This window comes from Gavia stellata, chromosome 7 (genome assembly GCF_030936135.1).
Source record: "Gavia stellata isolate bGavSte3 chromosome 7, bGavSte3.hap2, whole genome shotgun sequence".
NCBI lineage: Eukaryota > Metazoa > Chordata > Aves > Gaviiformes > Gaviidae > Gavia > Gavia stellata.
The window spans coordinates 27,585,088-27,605,224 of record NC_082600.1 but is presented as its reverse complement, the minus strand read 5'-3'; the positions used below and the strand labels follow the sequence as shown (position 1 = coordinate 27,605,224).

Genomic DNA, 20,137 nt, shown 5'->3' with positions numbered 1-20,137 from the left:
TTGTTTTGCTGACTCAGTGACAACAGAAATGCAGGAACCTGGGTAAATGAGTTTTCCCAGTACTTCAAAGTATATTTTAGTTACATGCAACATCTGCTCGCTTCTTTTTGCTTTGCTCTCAATTTTTGGTTCCTATCTCTTTATATTTCCTTTTTTGTTGTTTCAGGTCAAATTGAATATTTGCGCAGCACAGCTTCTTGCAGAAAGACCACCACACTGTTTTACACTTAGGAAAATATGAGAATAAGCAGGGAGTGTTGTTCTCTCTGAACTAAAAAAAAAAAAAAAAAAAAAAATCTGTGCCTTGCTGAGGACAGCTGCAGGAATCGGACACTTGAATCAATGTTATCGGATGAGTTAGAATCCAAACCTGAGGTGAGCAATTATGAACTGGGTTTGGTTCCCAGGAATGTTTATGGGCAATACTTAGAAACTAAGTTCAATGAGTTTACTCAGTTTGCTGCTTACATTTTAATTCTCAAAGTGTTTTCAGTGGCATCTTCTAATGTTTCTGTATTTTGATTTGAATGGTAAAAGATTAAAGAATATTGCAGGTTTTTTCCCCTCCTTTTGAGTGTCAGCCAATATTCTTGCCTGTTCTCAGGTTACATTATTTTTTTCACTCTTATAATGTTCTTTCTGTTACAAGAATAAAATAAATTGCTGCATTGACTACTTCTTTCCCTCAACCCAAATTGACTTTACTCGATTTTGGGGAGTCTGGATTATTCTATTAGCATCAGCCAGTTCTGTTTTTTAAAGTACTTGTGTTTCCATTAAGCAGTTGGCAGAAGTGGTAGGCAGCAGCACCCAGGGGATCCTGATTGCTCGGTGTGAGGCTGCTGGACTGTTCCCAGGTCTAGCTGGTAGCACGGCTGTGCGTGAATTGCAGAGATATATGTGTGTGCACACAGCGCATGCGTAGCTGGCCACAAACAGATTAACACATACACAGGTAAAGTACCTCTAAGAGGTAAACACAAACAGCATGAACAACGCAGAAGTTCGTTAGTGGAATATATCTATACCCTCATTCAGCTGTCATGCATGCTCACATTCACAGATGTCTCTGGTCTCTGCCAGGCCTAAAGTCTTTCCGGTATCTGTGCCCAGACACAGGGCTTTTTAGCCAGCTTCTGGCTGGAATCTTGTTTTTTTCCAGGCTGTGGTTGCCTCCTCCTTACACGTTAGTAGACTAGAAGTCCACTAGCAGTGCACTCACTTGTGGGGACGATATTTAGGAATATGTTTAGTAAGTAGATAGAAGGGACTGCAGCGATGAGATACAGCAGTGTTAGCCAGCTAACATATGATCGGAGTCTCTTCTCTCCCCCCTACCCGTGGTTCTTTCTCCACTTACGCACCTCAATTCCTCCTTTGATCCACCCCCTAAACATTACATAATAAGTTTTACACATCCTGCAGTCCCTGTTACATCGGATAGTGCATTTGGTCTTTCTTATGAGACCCGTTCAGATAACCCAAGACAATTTTGTTTTCTTACCAGTTACAAAAGTTGTGGTTGAACCTCTTCAAGACTTCACTTCAGCAGTGGCCCATCAATTAGTGTCTGAGGAGTTCTGGTCTTTGTTGCTCTTACCTATAATTTGCTATAATTTGCTAGATAGTCTGCAGTTTGGTACATTCAACACGATTGTATCAGTGTGTTCAATTTATTACCTTTCCTGTTTCTTGCCTTTATCTTTTAGGCTGAATAGCTATTAGCTAGCTATGTGTACATTCCCCCACTTAAAAGTGCAGAGGACTGTATTGCTTTGTGTCCTTGCTTTTCTGGTTCTCGGCTCTTCAGAAGGCTAAGGTCCTAGAGCAGAGGACTTAATACTGCTGTGGAGTACTTTTTAGGGAAGTTCACAGGTGTAAATTGGTTTTATTGGGTCTTCTGGTTTTATCCTTTTTCAGTCCCTATGCAATACAGCAGGTATCTTAAACTGGTACTCCAAAGAGAATTATGGTTATATGCTGGTAATTCAACATACCCCAGGTGATGTGGTAAGGTATTTGTTTCTTAATGGAACAGCCAAACTCCTTCCAATCACACTATTTGGGTAAAGTAGCTGCAAATTCATAGTAGCCCTGAGTAGTCTCAGCATGAGCTGCAAGGAGTTCCTTTCTCTTGCTTTGTGGTTGGTATCTCATAACTGCTATCAAATTTTCTTCCAGTTCTCAATGATAAGGTGGGAGACTTTGTTACTTCAGTCTGTGAGCGGGTGGATTCCCATAGATTATTTCTGACAGCCAAGGACCAGGATAGTTGGAATGCTTGCTTGCTTGCTCCCTCATTGCTCAAATAGGAGCTGTAAGTGGGCCTTGTCTTTTCTCGACTTGAGTAAGGTATTTGTTAATTAGGCATGTTTACTTAATAGTCCTATTTCCCCATAGCAGAGTTGCATTTCCTTCCCAGCAAGCCCAGAACAGAGTAGGCCATTCTCCAGTAGGAACAGACCTGATGCATGAAAGCTACTGTGGTTGCAGAGGGCATCCTTTCCATAGATGCTGTCTTCTAAACCATGTTCCTCAATCTTGATGAAGGCTATTTTATGCTACAAATTGGGATTCATTTGCATTGTGCATTACCAAATCTACACATATCTTTCTGGTTCTGATTGTGAAAGTTGAGTGTTAAGTTACTACTACTTTCTACTCCTTTGGTGTGAAACTGGTAGATACCCTTTTTACACCTTTCCCAAAGAGCTGTTCAAGTATCTCTGAAAGTCAATCATGATTTTACGTCCTGTGGTGAGCCATGGCACCATAATTCTTATAGCCACAGATGTTCTTTCATATCCCCTACCATGTGAGAAAGGTATTAATTAGGAGCTAACTATTTGTGTAACGTCTAGATAATATTAATCAAAGCACTATGGATAGATTGCATAAGCTTCTTTGCTACTGGTTTTTTCCCTAAAGAAGCCACCAATGTGCCAGTAAATGTTTAATACTTGAGGTAGAGGTGAATCTTCCTTTCACATGAAGTTACAAAGGTGCTTGGAGACAGTTTGTATGGGCAGATTGATCTGCCTTTACTTCTGGACTCCCTGCCCCCAAAGCTGTATTGCTAGCATTCCTCAGGGAACTGATAAGATCTGCATTTTGCATGCTTTAAGCCTTCAGGGTGATTTGTTACAACTGCAAGAATTTCCAGCCACCTCCACCACCCTGGTCTACTGCAGGTTGCTTTCTGCTGTTGGGAGTAGCTCTGGCACAATCAAGTGAACTACAGCTCTGGTCTATAAATTGAATTGACTGTTGAAAAGGGAGTGGAGGGAGGTATTTTAGCGTCTCCTTTCTCTCCTCATCAGCACCTCACAAGGAGAGGTTCTTGTGAATGAATTAATTCCCCAGAGGTTGTATGGGAGGAAGGCATCCTAGTTTCTAGCTAACGAGCCTTGTGCCCTCTATACCCTTCAGCTCCAGCCCCTTCTTTCCCCTCCACCCATCCTCTGCTGAATGTTCTTCTGACCTCTTTATTTTGCAGTGGTTCACTGGTTAGATTTAGAACAGAAACAGTATCGATTAAAAACATGGTCCCTGCTGCTCTGGGAGTCTAGTCTAGCTCTCCAGTGGGAGGATAGAGCTGAATGTTAGTACTGGAGCAACCTTCCCCTCCCCCAGACACCCCCACTTCAAACAAAGCAGCTGCCTGTCATTTCTTGGCTTTTAAATCATCTGATGAAGGGTGTCTGTTACAGGACACAAACTTCAACCCAATCCATCCCATATGGCCGTATTTTCATTTGCTTCTCTAGTGTTTTGTGTTATTTTTTAGGACCTCTAGGAGGGGTTCCCTTCTTTAAACAGATTTTTCATTGTTTTTCCCCCTGTCTCGGGTCAAGGACATTATTCAAGCTTCTGAGTAACACAAGCATTCTGCACTGCTTGTGGTGATAGACCCTGGGATCATCCTGTCCAACCATCTCTTGCTGACCAGCAGGGACAACAATTCTTTGTTTAGTGACAAGAGCCAATAAATATTTTACATTTTTAGTACATACACTATCTACATTACTGACAGGATTTTCAGAGTTATGTGGTGGTTCAGCAGAAGGAGTAAAAACAGGATATATTCAAGAAGGTGGTATGGCAGAGCCAAAAATAAAATTCTTCACAGCAAGATGCAGCTGAACTTTGCTCATTTTGTCCCCCCAAGGCTTATAGATTCTCTCTGTATGATCCACATCTGGCCCATAAAGTTTGAATCTCGAAGTTGAGGATGTCCTTTTGCAATTAATCAATATTAAAATCTGTTTCAAATTCAAGGCATATCTTGGCTATAGAGTAAAGCCACTTTACACCTCTTGGAATTCCTTTTGTGTTCTGTTAATATTATGCACATTCAGTTTCCCTAACTATCCCTATTCAGGTGCCCCAAGATGTTCTGTCTGCTTGGTTACAAATTCTAGCACTTTGGCTGTATTTGCAGAAGGATCAGTCCCCTCCATAGGGGAGGGATTCTATAGTCACCACCTCAGGAATACTTACAGCCCATCTGGATCCTGTTTGTGATGCCAGATATTATGTGATTATGAGATCTGATGAACTGTAGCATCCAGGAGATTCCTCCCCTCCCGGTCCTTCAGACAAGAGACCACTGGACTGTTCCCAGATGCAGGCAGAAGTGAGGCTGAGTCTGAACTGCAAACACGCACCCATATTTGGTGCATATACAGTACAAACAGGTATGGCTGTAAACAGTAACATATGGCAGGACAGTACCTTTACAGGCACCCACAAACACAAATGGCATTCACGTAGAACAGGAAGACCACAAACAGCCTAATTCTGTTCCTGCTCATCAGGGAATCAGGCTTGAAATTTGCTAGCGTATCACACACGTGTCCTCCCTCAGCTGACATGTATACTCACAGTCATGGATATGTCAAGTCTCTGCCAAACGTCGAGTCCTTCCAGTATCCATCTCCAGGCCCTGGGCTTTTCAGTCCAGCCTCTGGCCAGGATCTTGGGCTTCCAGATTGTCATTTCCTCCTATTCACTAGGCTAGTCCAACTTGAAGTTAACTAGATGAACATACTCAGAAACTATTTAGGAGCAAACAACATTTGAGAAGACGACGGCATAGACTACAGCGACGAGGCAGAGAGGCGTACTGACCTGCAGCTTGCTAACATGTGGTCCACCCATATTATCCCCCACCCCCTTTCTCTTCGCTATGGTTGTTCCTCTCATACCCACCTTCATCCCTCCCTTTCCCTGCCTTTGATCCTTCCCCTAAACATCCGTAAGTTTTTTACATTCCCACAGCCTCCTCTTAAAACATCTTAATGTTTTACCCTGTCCCAGAATTTCCCCCATATCCCATAGGAAGTTTGCTCTTGCCTATGAGATGTGTTCTGCTAACGCATGATAATATTGTCCCTGTATCTTACAAAGTTTCTGGTTGAATTTCTTCAAGGTCACACTCAAGTCGTTCCTGTAATGGCCCATCCATCAGTGTCCCAGGAGTTCTGGTCTTTGTTACTCTCTCTTACCTGCAGTTTGTTAGAGTTTGTGTATCTGCACATTTAATTTATCACCTCTCCTGTTCCTAGTCTGTCTTTTATGCTGAATAGCCAATTACCAGAAACGTTTACAACTTCCTATTTGCTGTCAGCTACAAAACCAAATTAAGAGAAACTTAAGCAGCATACAGTGTAATTAGGTTTTTTTCCCATATTCCAGTTGCTGTAGTTGTCACAAAGGTATTCAATGATTTTGAACAGGAAGGAAGATTTCTCTAAGTACTTGGCTGTCAAGATACAACTGTCATATGAAAATTTTTATTTTCTCTGCATTATTTGAAGTAGAGTTGGGAGGGATATATTTGGTGATTGGGTTGCTTTAGTTCATGGGAAAGGTTGGGGGGGTTTATTCCAAATTTTAACAATGAGCATGATTCAAGTCCTTTTGTTTACTTCTGCTTCTTTTGCCCCCTTTCAATTCTCTGTACTAGCTTGTTATTACTTTACAAAGAAAATTAAAAGGATCTCTTTCCTTTTGAGCATCTGTTTGGGGCTGCTACATTTTGCTTTTCCCTAGTAGCTTAATGTTGCTGTGCAGAAGTGGAGGGTTTGAAGCAAAGCTTTCCTATTGTAGGAAGAAAGTTTTATCTAAGGCTTTCTGTATAAAAATAGAGGAGTCCATAAAACAAGTGGTTTGCGGAGGAGTAGGCAGCAGTAGGGATGATGAACAGCTTTTAAATGAAAGACAATCCGGTAACTTACAACTATCTTGCTGCTCACATTTTTTAGTCCGGCTTTTTCCTTCTGGTTGTCTTGCTCTGTTATTCCTAAATCCCTTCTTTTTACCCTTCTTTCTCCTATTTTTTTAAAATCTTAAATTAGAATGCATAGCCTTGGGGGAAGGACTGTCCCTTATTGCCTATGTATTTTGACAACATAAAAATAGATCCATCTTCTGACTGGGGCCTCTGGATAATCTTACAACATACCTAAGAGGAAGGAAAAAAATGCTAACCTTTCAAACTGCAGTCTGGCTTGTGGCTTAGTTCAAGTGGCATATTGCCATCTGAATGGCTTCAAGACTTAATTTTTACCTTCATAATTCTCAGTGATGACAGGCTGCTTCTAAGGGAGGGTGAGCTGGGAGCCAGGGGTGATCCAGCCCAGGCAGGGCCCTCACTGAGCAGGGCACAACCCTGCAGCACCTGAGCATGGCAGGCAGAGATGGGTGCTGGAAACAGGGTCCATCCACAACCTTGGATGAGGCGAACTGATGAACCAGGGTCCAGGGTCTATCCAGAGAGTCCAGTCAGGAGTAGCAGGAGATGGGGCTGGAGACACTGATGCAGTAGAAGTCTGAGGTCTATCTAGGAGACAGGGCTTGAGATAGGGAAACCTACAACACAGCTCAGGAAGGGACTAGGGAGCACATGCTGAGTTTAAATGGAGCCCCTGGGTTTAAGTGGAGCCTCTGGGCAGAGGGTGTGGGTGGGGCCCCCAGGTGAGACCACTCAGGGCAATTGAGGCTTCAGGGCTCTGGCAGCAGTAACTCTTTGAGGTAAAACTGTTTGAGGAGGCATCAGTATTTCTAGTGTTTTCATGAGAGGAAATAAGCATAGAGAAATCGGAGCCAAAACTATTAAGCTTTCTTTGCAGTTTCTTTGATTTAATGAACTTCATCCTGATGTAGGAGAGGCTCAAAAGGCTGGTATCTGCTATAGAAATAATTTGTAATTGGATGCCAGTAGTTCTGAAAATTAAATACTAAGACAACCACAACATACAAATTAAGAATCAAATTGTTAGTGACTGTTTGGTTTTAATCACAAATATACCATGGGCATATCATGCTTTTTTACTTTGCTGCTTTTGACACTGATGAACCATCTCACTGCATGGACAACTCTGTCTGGGCTCTGTGTGAATGCATGCTAAAATATGTCACAATGAGGGTAGTAGCTTTTGAATAATTATCTTGTACAGTTTCCTTCTAAATGCCAAAGATAAACGAAGTCTGTGGCATACAGTTGTTTGCTAGACAGCAGCAGAATGCAGGATCTTTATGTCAAGGATTTTCCTAGAGATAAGGAATAATGACTTGAGGGTTAAGTTTTTGGTGTATTGTTATTTTCCGTATTTCTTTCATCTGTGGTTTTCAAAATATTTTGAGAATGTGAGCATAGGAGTAAGTCTGTTTGACAGAACTTAGAGCCAAATAAATAGATCCTATATATGTTTTTTGAGGGACATTTTCTCTGAAAGGTGGAGTACGTGTCTGAGTCTGTTACAACTAACCCCTTTCAGTCTTTCTGGTCTCTGGAAGTTTAATTCCATACAGGGGAGGGATTTGAGACCGTATTTATTAAAAAAGCTTGTGGAGTTCACACAAGAATTAGTTCAGTCCATTGCAAATTTTGAGCTGTGTTATCTCCTAACTCTGAGCAGCACTTCCTTTGTTAAATCAGAATATTTTAGTATGGACTGCTGTGGCATTGGTAATGGAAAAAAGAGAGTCTCATTTTTGTGTCTGTGCCTTAGAGGTAAAGAGGAGTCCAGCATTATATCCAGGAGTCTGGCAAAAGCTTGAGATGTTGTCAAGGGGACAGAATGAGTAAACAAGGCACATGCTTTGCTGCTCTGAACTTGGTTAAATATGGGAAGACTTTCAGGGGTGAGGAAAGGCATTCCTCTGACTTCCAGTTCCTTTTCAAATGTCAGGTTCCATTTTGTAACTCAAGATTTTTAGGAGTTAGCCAGAAGTAATTTTTGTATTGGCAGAGTTGACTGATGTTAAGGATAGCTGCATCTGCTGGACTGAATGACCCAGGCATTTCTCACCTCCTGGGTCTATCAAGATGAGCGCTGCTCCCTATTTCTGATCTTAGATCCAGCCACTAGCGAGGTTTAGTACAATTTTCAAGTAAGTGCACACACATGCACACTGTACAGATGTGACTGGTGCCAAACGAATTAACACAGGTAAGATGCTCGTAGCTTTACCCACATAAACACAGGCAGCACAAAGTGCCTGATTCTGTTTCCAAGGGTGGCTGCCTAGAGACAAACTTAATGGTTTCTCCAAAATATGTCCCCACACCTCTCGTTCTGCTTGCCTACTAGCCTGGCTTGGAGTTCACTAGCATATGGCACACACACTCTAGAGAGCAGGATCGCACAGGAAATAGGAATAGAGTTTAATAAGAAGACAGGATGGATCGCGATGGTTAGGCTGGGCCAGACAACTGAATTGACCAACTTCCTGCGTATGTGTAATGGGCCTCTTTTATCCTCCCCTCCATTTTCCTGCGTTTGTTCTGCCCAGATCCACCTTGATCCCTTCCTTTTCCTGCCTTTGGCTGTTCCCTTAAATAATGCATAATAAGTCCTGTACAATCTCCTCCAAATCTCTTGTTCAGTCCTAACATCCTCCCCAGTATAAATCCTGTATCTCTTTATGCAATAGTCCCCTTTATTTTGCATAGTATTCTGGAGAGGGTTTCTTCTGTTGAATCCCCTTTAGTGGGTGGGTTTCACACTAAGGACAATGGCTTTGATAGTCCATCTTTGATGGTCTTAGGCCTAGCTGAGTTGGATGGATGTTCTCCCCCTTGTCACACCACAACCTTGTTCCTCTGATCATTGTCTGCCTATTTTGAATAGCTATTAGCTAGACATCTTTGCAACTAGTCTCTTACTTGCTTTTTTATTTAAGAAAGGCCAACTTTCTTTCAGTTAAGTATTTAAACACAACAATTTAAAAAAATACCTGTACCAAAGGCTGAACATGGAAAACATTTACTTGGAAGATTAGAGCGTAGTAAAGTATCAAGTGGTAAAAGATGAATTAAAAAGGAATATATGCCTTAAACCATGGCATATCTTGGTAAAAGATTAAATAAAAAGGAATCACAGAATCACTAAGGTTGGAAAAGACCTGTAAGATCATCAATCAAGTCCAACCATAATATAGCTTAAGTGGCCTTCAGAGTAGTCTGCAGTGATCCAGAGCTGTTTATTGTATGTTAAAGAAATGAGAATTTATAGGTACTTCAGAGATGACAAATACAAATAATTCCTTCTTTGTCATTAATGTAAATTGAAAAGCTTCCATTTACTTTGATGTGTATTCATGGGATTATATTCAGTGTCTCCTACAAAACAGTAGGGGGAAATGGACTGGGTTTAGTACCTTTTTAAATGATATGTGCTGCTCTTGACCTAATCTTCAGTATCTTTTTTCAGCTGCTGGTTCAGTTTGTTCAGAATACTTCAATTCCCCTGGGGCAAGGGCTGGTGGAATCGGAACCAAAAGACATCACCTGTCTTTCTCTCCTTCCTGTCACTGAGACCTCAGAATGCAACAGACTCATGTTGCCAGGTAAAATCTATGCAGCAGATCTTTGCAGAGTGTGCCCTTTATACAGCTGTCTTTACTGCACCACTGTGGCACACTGCCTCTTGCTGATAAGGCATTCCAGGGATGAATGAACAAGTTCAGAAGGGTGACTAAAACTTCTCTCATTTAACAGTGCAGTCTGACTAGTTAGAAAATTCCTTCCTCCTCCAATCTTTCTCAAGGTCTAATTTTTTTCTAGAAAAATAATTTCATAGGTATCTTTTAGTCATAGTGTATTTATACTTTTTATTTACTCTGATTTCACTTTCTTCACTAGATGATGAAAGAGATCTCACCTCTCCAAGTCACACTAATTCTTCCAAAGATGTTCCTTCATCTGCTGTCTTGAGAAGTCTCCAGGTAAATGTGGGCCCTGATGGAGAGGAAACAAGGGCACAGAATGTACAGAAACCATCTGAACTTCTGCCAACTCCAGAGACTTCCAGTTTATTGCAGGACCTCCAGCCAAGTGACAGCACTTCATTTATTCTTCTCAACCTCACAAGAGCAGGTAATTCTCCTTCTGTTTGTCATCTGGCTGAATATGTCTCAGACAACAGAATGCAGGAGATACAAGTACAGCTCTGTCCCTGCTGCTTATGAAGGGGAAAGATAATGAAATTTGCTGGGCATTATTGGATATTTCAGGAGCATTTAATCATCACCAGCTTCCTACAATGCAGAGGTCAGTGAAGACTTTTTCAGTGCAGCTATTGCATCTGTGCCATGAACGCTAGCCTCTGGGAAGCAAAAGAAATTTCCCTCTGTTACGTTATCCTTCTGTTCCATGAAGTTGTCTTCTTTTCTAGGGCTGGGGTCTCCAGCAGAGCACTTGGTGTTTGTTCAAGATGAAGCAGAAGATTCTGGGAATGACTTTCTCTCTCATGATAGCACAGACAGCAGTACCCCATGGTTCCTACGAGTGCAAGAATTGGCCCATGACAGTTTAATTGCTGCCACTCGGGCACAGCTCGCTAAGAATGCCAAAGCAAGCAATAATGGTAGGAAATACCCTGCTTCTGTCTCAAAAGTTGAACGTTCCATATAAGGCTCATAGTTTTGGCTTGTTTCTTCCTCTCTCTTTCACTCTCTCTTGCTTTTAATCTATTTTAACATGTCTTCAAATCATCAGTGACAGAATTATACAGAATAATCATGTAATTTTTCTGCAATATAAATAAGCTCCTCAGTTTTTCTCAGGGAAGGAACTTTAGTGGAGCCGACAGTTCCATTGTAGTCCACATGTTCTCTGGTACATGTAAAGAGTATCTTCCTTCTGACTGCAGCTGCTTGTATTTCAACTTCCATTTTCACTTTCAAGAGTCTATTTTTAATGCATATTGTAATTCATACTTTCTTTTTAGCTCCACTGGGTTGGGAGATCAGCTTTCTGGAGAATACATAATTGGATTTAGTCACATGCTGTGTAACTTAATTATTTTAATAAATAATTGCAAATAAATGAAATATCTCTTTTTTAGCTAAGTTTTTTTTTAAATAGTTATCCTGGCTGATACTTAAAATTGGTTGGTTGATATTGATATAGAGACCATTTTTATAATTTTTGGTGCATTGGCTTTCTATTCTTCTTGTGATAAGCCTCATCTGGTAGCAGCTGATCTGATACAGATAGCTTGTTGGGAATAGTTCATGGGCCTGGTAAAGTTTGCAGATCTGTGTCTGATCCCTGTTATGTGCTAGGCTATGTATCATATATGATGCTGGTTTTGTCTATTAAATTTGACACATTATAGTAATCTGTATCTTTTTTTTGATTTTGCTGGGCTTTTCCTTCCAGGTGAAAATGTTCATCTTTGCTCAGGAGATGGGCAGCAGAAAGACTCTAGCCCCATTCCTCATTTATCTCGCGTGGAAAGGAAGCTGAAGTGCACAGTTGAGGGCTGCGATCGGACATTTGTGTGGCCAGCTCACTTCAAGTATCATCTGAAAACACACCGGTGAGTGGAATAAAGCTATAAGTTGTCATGACTTTGAAAAACTGTGCTCTGTGTTTGGGATAGCATTAGTTTTTGATATTGACAGGCTGTGAAAACCTGGTATTGGTCTTAGAAATATTAGGCCCATTGCTTGCATTTGGTCATTTATGTTGAAACACGTTGACCAGATTTAGATTATTTTTGCAGGTCCTTGTTAGTGTTCGGCTTAGAATATTTGTATTTTAACAGGTGCTCAGTGAAGAGCATCACTATCACTTCTGTGATATAATGAACACTGGAACTTTGAGGATGCTATCATATTTTTATATATCCTTGAACAAAGTTGTTTGCTCTAACAAATTACTTTAATCTTTTTTAGGTAAGAAATTGGCAGTCTCTAAGGTAAATTGTAGATGAGAAGCTTAAAAACTGGGAAAGATTCCAGTAGACATGAGCCTATCATCTTGCCCTGAGACAGGTCCAGCAGTAATTGCATATGTTATATGTACACATACAGTCATTTTTGATCTTCCAGTGACTGAAATTCCACAGCGTTCCTATATAATCTGTTGCACTGCTTTACTAAATCATTGTGGGTAGGGAATAGGCAAGGCAATATGATGAAAAAATATTACCTGAACAAATTCTTCCAGCGGACCACCCAGACTCTAGTTCCCTAGGACTTGGGTCACTCCCTTCAGTTGAGTCTCTCTGTTTTCTGATGTAATCCATTTGGGTTTAAATGCTTCTGCTTTTTATTTAATCAAAAAAAGAAGTCAAGAGTTAATGAAAAATACATTGTAGTAGCTGGTAATGAAACAGCTATTTTGTTGCTTTCCAGGAATGACCGCTCCTTCACCTGCCCAGCAGAAGGCTGTGGAAAAAGTTTCTATGTCTTGCAGAGGCTGAAGGTGCACATGAGAACTCACAACGGTGAAAAACCCTTTGTGTGCACGGAGCTGGGCTGTGGGAAACAGTTCACAACAGCTGGAAATCTGAAGAATCACCTACGAATTCACACTGGTGTGTTTTAGACCTCACCTATTTGTGGTCTGCAGAGGTGGGGTCTTTACTGAGGAATAAACCACTTCCTCCTCCATCCTCAAACTTTTGAGAATATTATGGTGTTTATCTCTGCACTTTATTAACGTCCCTTTTCTATCAATTCACATTGATCTATAGTTCATATTAATCAACTGCTTACCCCCTTTACTGTACTGTATAATTTCATACAGGTTTCACCCTTCAAATACTATATGATGATGCTGTACTCTGCTCACACCCATGCTCTGAAGATTCCCTTCCCTCCTCAAGTTATTTGATGGATGGAGGGGTGTGTGTTATTTTGGGGAGAAACTAGATTATTGCCAAGGGACCAGTTAGTGAACACGACTGCTGTAATTGTTTTTTATAAAGGAGCTATTTTAAATTCCTGAAAGGCACAATAGCTTAGATATTTCTTCAGTGTGGAGTCCTGGTGGACACAGTTGTAGCTGTAATGACATCTGGCTGAATCTGACTAGCTTATGTTACCTATGCTGCTTGTAGAGAGACTACATTTGGGGAATTTGGGGAAGTGGGGAATACAGTGGAATGAGTAGCAAAAATACAGTAGCAAAGTCTAGTAGAAAAAGGCAATAATTAGAAGACAGCATTTTGGGATGCAAACTGCTCTGTTTGTGCTAATGCTAATTTGGGATGTTACCATATGCTGGAGCCTGTGTACTCTTAACTTATGCTCAGCTTTTTATATTAAATAAAGCGAGAACCTTTATTTCATAGTGCAGTATTTTATACATGGTTTGTTTATGCTGTCTCCTCTGGAGAATTTGATCCTGCCTTGTCAATATTTTAGAATGCGGAGTACCAGCCAAAGTCTTGACAACTGCATAAAGTGCTTTAGGTGTTTTTATCCTAGAAAGTTGTGTGAGAGAGGCACACAAGTTACTGCTGAAACGATCAGCAATTTAATAGTTAACAAAGTTCATAGTGAGTATTCTGGTGATTTTGTTTGGTTGGTTTTTTAAGCTTCAGGTTTATCACACCACTTGAACAAATGCCCCAGTTCAAGCCCCCTAGAATATTGTTAGAGATTCCCTGATGGCCTAGGAAGGTAGTATTGCATTACAGTTGGTTAACATTTCAAAATAGCCTTGACAACTGTGAAAGTACGAGGCCTCTCTAGTAAAATGTAATCACAGATTATGTGGGCCACCAGCAGCTGTTTATGCCTTCTGCCTTACTTAAATACTACCGTATGGTATGTACTTTGTAGATACACATGGAAAAAGGTTGCTATTTTAAAGAATTTGCAGTCTCGCTAGAACACATGGTTTGGAGGCAGATGTTGGGATGTAGTTAAAAATTATATATACCAATAATAAAATTTTGAATGTGTAGTAACAGCAGCCATAGTTTTTACAGTTGTCTTTTGCACATAAAGCTCCCAGCCAAGGCACAGGTAAAGTTAATAGGCCCAGCTGACACATGCACAATTTTCTGTGATAGAGTGAGTGTTCTGCAACCAGCAAAGTAGTAGCTTCTGGAGGAGTAAATAATAACTTTCTTAACTGCAAATTGATAATGTGCAATTAAGAGTTTGATCAGACCAAAGTTGTTATAAAACTGCAGGTGTAAATAGATCTAGGGTTTCTTATAGATGGAACTGTGTGCTGTTATTTTTGTCAATGGTAGTTTTTCTTCCTTCTTTCCAAGTTTTAAATATTTGTAACAAGGCAGAAGGTACAATCAGCGTTTGAGAATCTGCCACATATTTCAGATTTCTAACACCAATCAGAACATGCTGTATTGATCCTTTTTGCTCAGATCTGTTGAATGCTAGAGCAGATAGGAAGCTGAGAAATGACCTGTAGGGAGAGGACTTCCAAAGGCAAAATCACAATAGAAACACCTTTAAAAACAAGTTTAGTCTGAAAGAACTATGTTTGTGTTAGACAATAAAATAGCTAAAATAGCTTGCTTAATCTCCTGTGGACTTGCTGTTACTCTGATACAGTAGTCTAGTTAAAGACTTGAAATCATACTGTTAAACATGGTGTATTGAGTTCTTCCGTGTGATTTTGCAGGCAAAAGTTACCTCTAGTTTTATTTAAGGCGTTATTAAGAGGGTGTTTAGAACAGATTAATTATATTGCATTGCATTAGTGTAGTCACCTCCCAGTTTATCATCATTTAGACAAATACAAAAATAGCTGTGGAGATATATAAAAATAACGAATTTCAGCCTATGAGAACAAATTGTGCCTTGAATTACTGTTCCTCCACACATAAACATAAATGACTGACACATCACTCATGGGATTTTGCCAAGTTCAGCCTGATCTGAAATAAAGTATAGAATCTGATATGAAGGGAAATACAGCTAATGGGATTTTTGGCACTGAGAGGCAGAAAGGGAACAGGAGCCTGGGAGTGTGTGAAGCAGAGAGCTGGTTGTTAAGAACTGCATATTGAAGATACATCATAGTCCAAGCAATTTTGTGTTACTTTTTTGGTATTTATATACTTGGAAGATCTATTTAGAAACAGTGGACCCTTGCTTCGCTTTCAGTGAATGATGATCTAAGAATATTTTAGAAAGAATGTCAGTGTTTCCTCTTGAAAGCTGATGAAGAGAATGCTTCAAAAGCCATGTGTGTAATTTCCATTGAACTTTGTTGCATGTAAGGCCAAAAGGGAGAATGGGGTAAAGGTCTTCAGAGGGACTTGGACAATCAGATCAAGTTGTGATCCCAAAATCTAAGAACTTACTTTTCCCTTGTAGGGGAAAAACCCTTTCTGTGTGAGGCACAGGGATGTGGTCGCTCCTTTGCCGAATACTCCAGCCTTCGGAAACATTTGGTTGTCCACTCAGGTAAGAGTCTTCACCTGACGTTCTGTGACCTATCTGGGAAAAGTTCTGCATTGTAGGACTTTGATTTGATTTCTTTAAGAAAAATCCCCTGGTTTCTACAGGAATTCTGGTCATAGTGTTTCACGGCTTCCTTTGTGGTGCCTGTAGCCTGTACACTTTAATCTTTTCTGTTTCTAAATTTTGTGTTTCTAAATTCAAATTATGTTTTTAAAATTTGTTTTTTAAATAGTTTCTAAAATGTCATTAAGTTGGGTATCTGTTTCATAGCTGCCATTTTCTTATTTAAGAGAGAGAATCTAGCACCTCTGTATATTAATCAAAGCCATTCAAATCTGAAATCTCTCATGAGTGTGTTTCTGCCATAGGTAGGGTTTTCCTTTATTTTTTAATACTACATACTTGTAATTGGACAAAGCATTAGATGGAAATGTATTTCATAAGTGTTTCAAAGCTTCTGTCTTCTGTTTTGATTGATCTATCTTAAATATCATCAGCATGTAATGAATATGGCTTGTTCGAGGAAGGGGAGATTTTATTGGTGTAATAACTTTTGGGATTACCTGATTTTTCCATGCTTTTTCTTTCCTGTCTCCTTGGCTTCCATGCTATTGAGCTCACATGTGTGGGCATCATGCTTCTTATATTGTGAAAATTATAGACTGCTCTGTAAAACAGAGTCTTTCACAGTGATGAGTCATCATCCAGTTTCTACTCAGTAATGTAAACCAGATGCTGCAATTTGTTGCATGATGGCAGGAGATAGCTTCCTTGCCTCTGCCTCCTTGCTTTTAGTAATTTTATTCTAGGTATGGGACATCAAATATTTCCATGTCACTGAGCACTGAGTAAGAGATTCCAAGTAACTTGTTCCTTCTCATAAATCAGACTTGAAGACTTTATGTTACTCTTCAGACTTAAGATTTCCAACAGCTGACAATACTGATACCTAAAACTCTTCTTGTCTGGAAACTTACTGCTCTCCAGGAAACAGGAATATTTCTCATTTGTTTTTTTCACTGATAATTAGCACCAGTGGTGTCAACAGCCATTTCAAAACAGTATTATTGGCTTCTTGGTTGATAAGGTCTTTATTCCCAATTTGGTAATTCTTGGGATATTTTTCCCCCTTCTACTCCAAGGAGTGAAGCCCCATCAGTGCCAAATTTGTGGGAAGACATTTTCCCAGAGTGGTAGCAGAAATGTGCATATGAGGAAACACCACTCCCGAATTGGAACAGCTGGCAGCAGAGAGCGAGAACAGCCAGGTAAGGAAGGGAGGACATTCTCTGTGGGGGAGAAGGGCGGGAAAGAATTAGTGGATGATCAAAGAGAAGGGAAGATGTTTGTCCTGAAAATATGAGACCACAAGCCAGTAAGGAATAAAAGACTGTTCCTCTTGGAGATGAAGATGGATTGCTCACCCTCCCCTTTTCTAGGATAGAAGACAAAGGTGTATTTCTATGTTGTGGTCAAGGGGCACATATGTTTCTTTTTTTCAAAATTAGCATGAATCTGGTATCTTTTTTTCACATGGAATTTGTGCCCTTCGTTATGTCTTCCTGTTGTAAGAAGCCTGTTTTTTTATGCAGTGTGAATTACTTAAAGAGAAAGCCAAGCCTGCATGAGAGCCCGCCATACTAAGGCTCAAAACAATAAATATAGGAGTTACCATCCATTGGAGAGCCAGATGCCTAAAGAATAGGAACGGATAAAGTAGATGTCTAGGGAAGAAGCCTATGTGACTTGGAGGTGGGCAGGGATTGTATCATATATCGCAGTATCATTACATCTTAAGAATTTTGTTTTATCCTTTTTTTTTCACAATAGAGTCACTGATGGGCAGCAGTTTGCTGGAAGAATCTACAGTGCATAGTAAGAATCTCATCTCCATGAACTCTCAGCCCAGCCTTGGTGTTGAGTCTCTGCACCTGCCAGATACTGAGTCTATTATTGGAGTAGAGGAGGGTGAGACCAGCTGCTCTTTTTTCCGCCCTCTTATATGTGGTGACTGAAGTGGGATTGATCATTCCTCCTAGAGGTTCACCATGTTGCACTGGGATGAACTGTGCACAGAGCGGGTGGGTAGATGGAGAATGAGTCATAAAACTGGAGTTGGAGAAGACCTACTGGACCAAGTTTCTCTCTTGCAGAGCTTAAAAGGTGAAGTCTGCTGCTTAGGTGTCATTTAGCCCATGTTGAGGAACGCCATTTCAAAACTGTTTACGCAGTCCATTCTCCTAAAGCCTAACATATTTGTTTTGCTGGAGCACCTAGGAGCCCCAGTTAAGGACCGGGACCTCATTGTGCTAGGCACTGTACAAACATTCAGTATCTTGAGCAACAGGCCTTCCTTCCATCCTTTACCTTCAGAGACTACATTCTAATACATCTTACTGTCAGAAGCTGACTTACTATCTGAAATAAATGTACTACTCGATATCATTTAATTATATTTGCTGTCTTCTTTTCCCGCTTTCCCCAGTCACTTTTTCCTCCAAAATTTGTTTGGTATATCAAGCTCTTTAAATGAGTCTACCATGTAAATTTTTTGAATTTTTGTTAACTTAAAGAGTTTCTTCAGAATTGGGATTATTAAGAATGCAGAGTTTTGCTAAGATACTACGTGTCTATAATAGCTCCTATGCGAAGAGAATGCTTTTCGTTTATATTGCTCCCTAACTGAATGAAAAGGTAGTGCTGCTGTCATTAAAGGTATTGTAATTTGGAGGTTCTTGCAGAAGCTCCACCAAGGTACCTGTGAATCAGGATCTGATGTGGTTTGGCTACCATCTCATAAATTGATGGGAGATGCTCTAGTGAGATGTATCCTATACTACAGTATTTTTATAGGTCAGCTGAACAGGTTATAATTCTTTTAACTAAAAATAACAAAATATTTTCATAAAATGCAAAAATCCAGAGCAGAAGTGGAAATTCTTTATTACAACTCTCTTTTAGGATTACAAAAATGTAATCCTACTTTCAGAACACCACTTTGTTTAGCAAGAAAGGTGCTAGTGAGTTTCAGTTACTTAGTTTGATGCTTTTACTTTCATCCCCATTTCAGCAATTTCTGTTTAGGGACCAATATTAAGACTTGGATTTATCTGTTACTGTATTCATGCATGTCACCTTAATATTTGTTAAAGGGATATGGCATAATATCATACATTAATTTAAAGTCAAACCTTTGTTCCTCCTTTCTTAAGGTTTTCCTTTACACTTCACATACTTGGAAATTTCTTTTTCCAGCATCATCAAGTGTTATTATGGAAAGTAGCAAACAATTTTAGTAAATACCCCTTGAAATGTATGTATTAAAATTTCCCTCCCACTGCTTTAGATATGCCCATACAAGCCCAATGGGCTTTAGGCCACAGACTTGGAGTATGGAAGAAATCTTCTTTCCTTCCTCTTTCAATGTGACAAGGCATGGTGACAATATGATTACATCACTGCTCTTTTCCAGGGGATACAGGAGAAAGAACAGCCTTTGTGTGTCCTACACAATGAACCCTATGTAGAAACTGGTGCACTGATAACAGCCTTCCTTGAACCCTCCCAGGTGCTTATGCCTCTTCTCAGTGTGGAAAGCCTCTACAGTGAAGGAAGTATTTCCAACTCATTGGGAATTTCTCTAGTGAAGGGCTGCATTTCAATCTGTGACACAGCACTCAGCAGATGCATTGTGTAGAAAGCTCTTCAACTGGAAAAGGAGGAAAAAAGGAAAAATACAAGCCTAAACTTAGGTTTATTGGAGATTCTTTGGGTCAGTAAGGAGGACTGCTGCAACCCAATGCATTCAGCTATGTATCAGCATGAATTCATCTCTCTGGAAGTGCAACACAGCAGCCTGAAACCCTGGGGCCATAAATTCTTGCATCTAGTACTTTGTTATGATCAAAAATGTCATTATCTCAGTTTTGTATCTTTATCTAATGTGGTAGCTCTTACAGGTACTGTATTTCTGATTTGATGATGAGGTTTTCTTGTTAACAGTGTAAGGAGAAATGGATTAAGGTAACGAAGATGAAGAGAGCCACAGCTTCCATTTAAAAAGTGAGGAAAGATGATTGATAAAGAAATTGGACAGTGCAGAAACATTGAGAGCCATTTAAAAATCTTTTAATCTCAAAGTGCTTTGATACCATAATTCGCAGAAAACATTCCAGGTGGTAAGGGTTTGTATTTTTGAGATTGTTATTACTGTTAGGTAAAGGAAGACCACTAATGTGTGACCTATATCATTAAAGATGCCCCAGGCATGAGTGCAACATGCTGACAGGTAATAACCCAATCTTTCTTCCACCAAAGTCCATCTTTGATATCACAGTAATTGTAGAATTAGGACAACAGCAATCCAAAGTGGTGCATTGTTTAATTACAGCCTTCTTCATAATTTTGGTTGTTTTTCAGGCCAAATTAATGACCTAAATTAGTAAGATGTTAAAAT

General features: G+C 40.0%; 1 protein-coding gene across 1 annotated transcript; it reads left to right on the top strand.

Moving 5' to 3' along the window:
• Window positions 1-214: 214 nt before the first annotated feature.
• ZNF410 (zinc finger protein 410) lies at window positions 215-18,086 on the top strand. The gene is made up of 9 exons (XM_009821725.2): window positions 215-375; window positions 9,720-9,855; window positions 10,151-10,384; window positions 10,683-10,874; window positions 11,672-11,831; window positions 12,652-12,833; window positions 15,595-15,684; window positions 16,824-16,949; window positions 17,512-18,086. The coding sequence occupies exons 1-9, from the start codon at window positions 343-345 to the stop codon at window positions 17,694-17,696; spliced, it is 1,338 nt and encodes a 445-aa protein (XP_009820027.1). The 5' UTR covers window positions 215-342; the 3' UTR covers window positions 17,697-18,086.
• Window positions 18,087-20,137: the final 2,051 nt, after the last annotated feature.

Excerpts from the sequence above, each read along its gene's own strand:
- ZNF410 (XM_009821725.2), top strand. The coding sequence starts at position 343 with ATGTTATCGGATGAGTTAGAATCCAAACCTGAG. Across the intron at positions 376-9,719 it reads AGTTAGAATCCAAACCTGAG|CTGCTGGTTCAGTTTGTTCA; the intron begins GTGAGCAATTAT and ends ATCTTTTTTCAG. Across the intron at positions 15,685-16,823 it reads ACATTTGGTTGTCCACTCAG|GAGTGAAGCCCCATCAGTGC; the intron begins GTAAGAGTCTTC and ends TTCTACTCCAAG.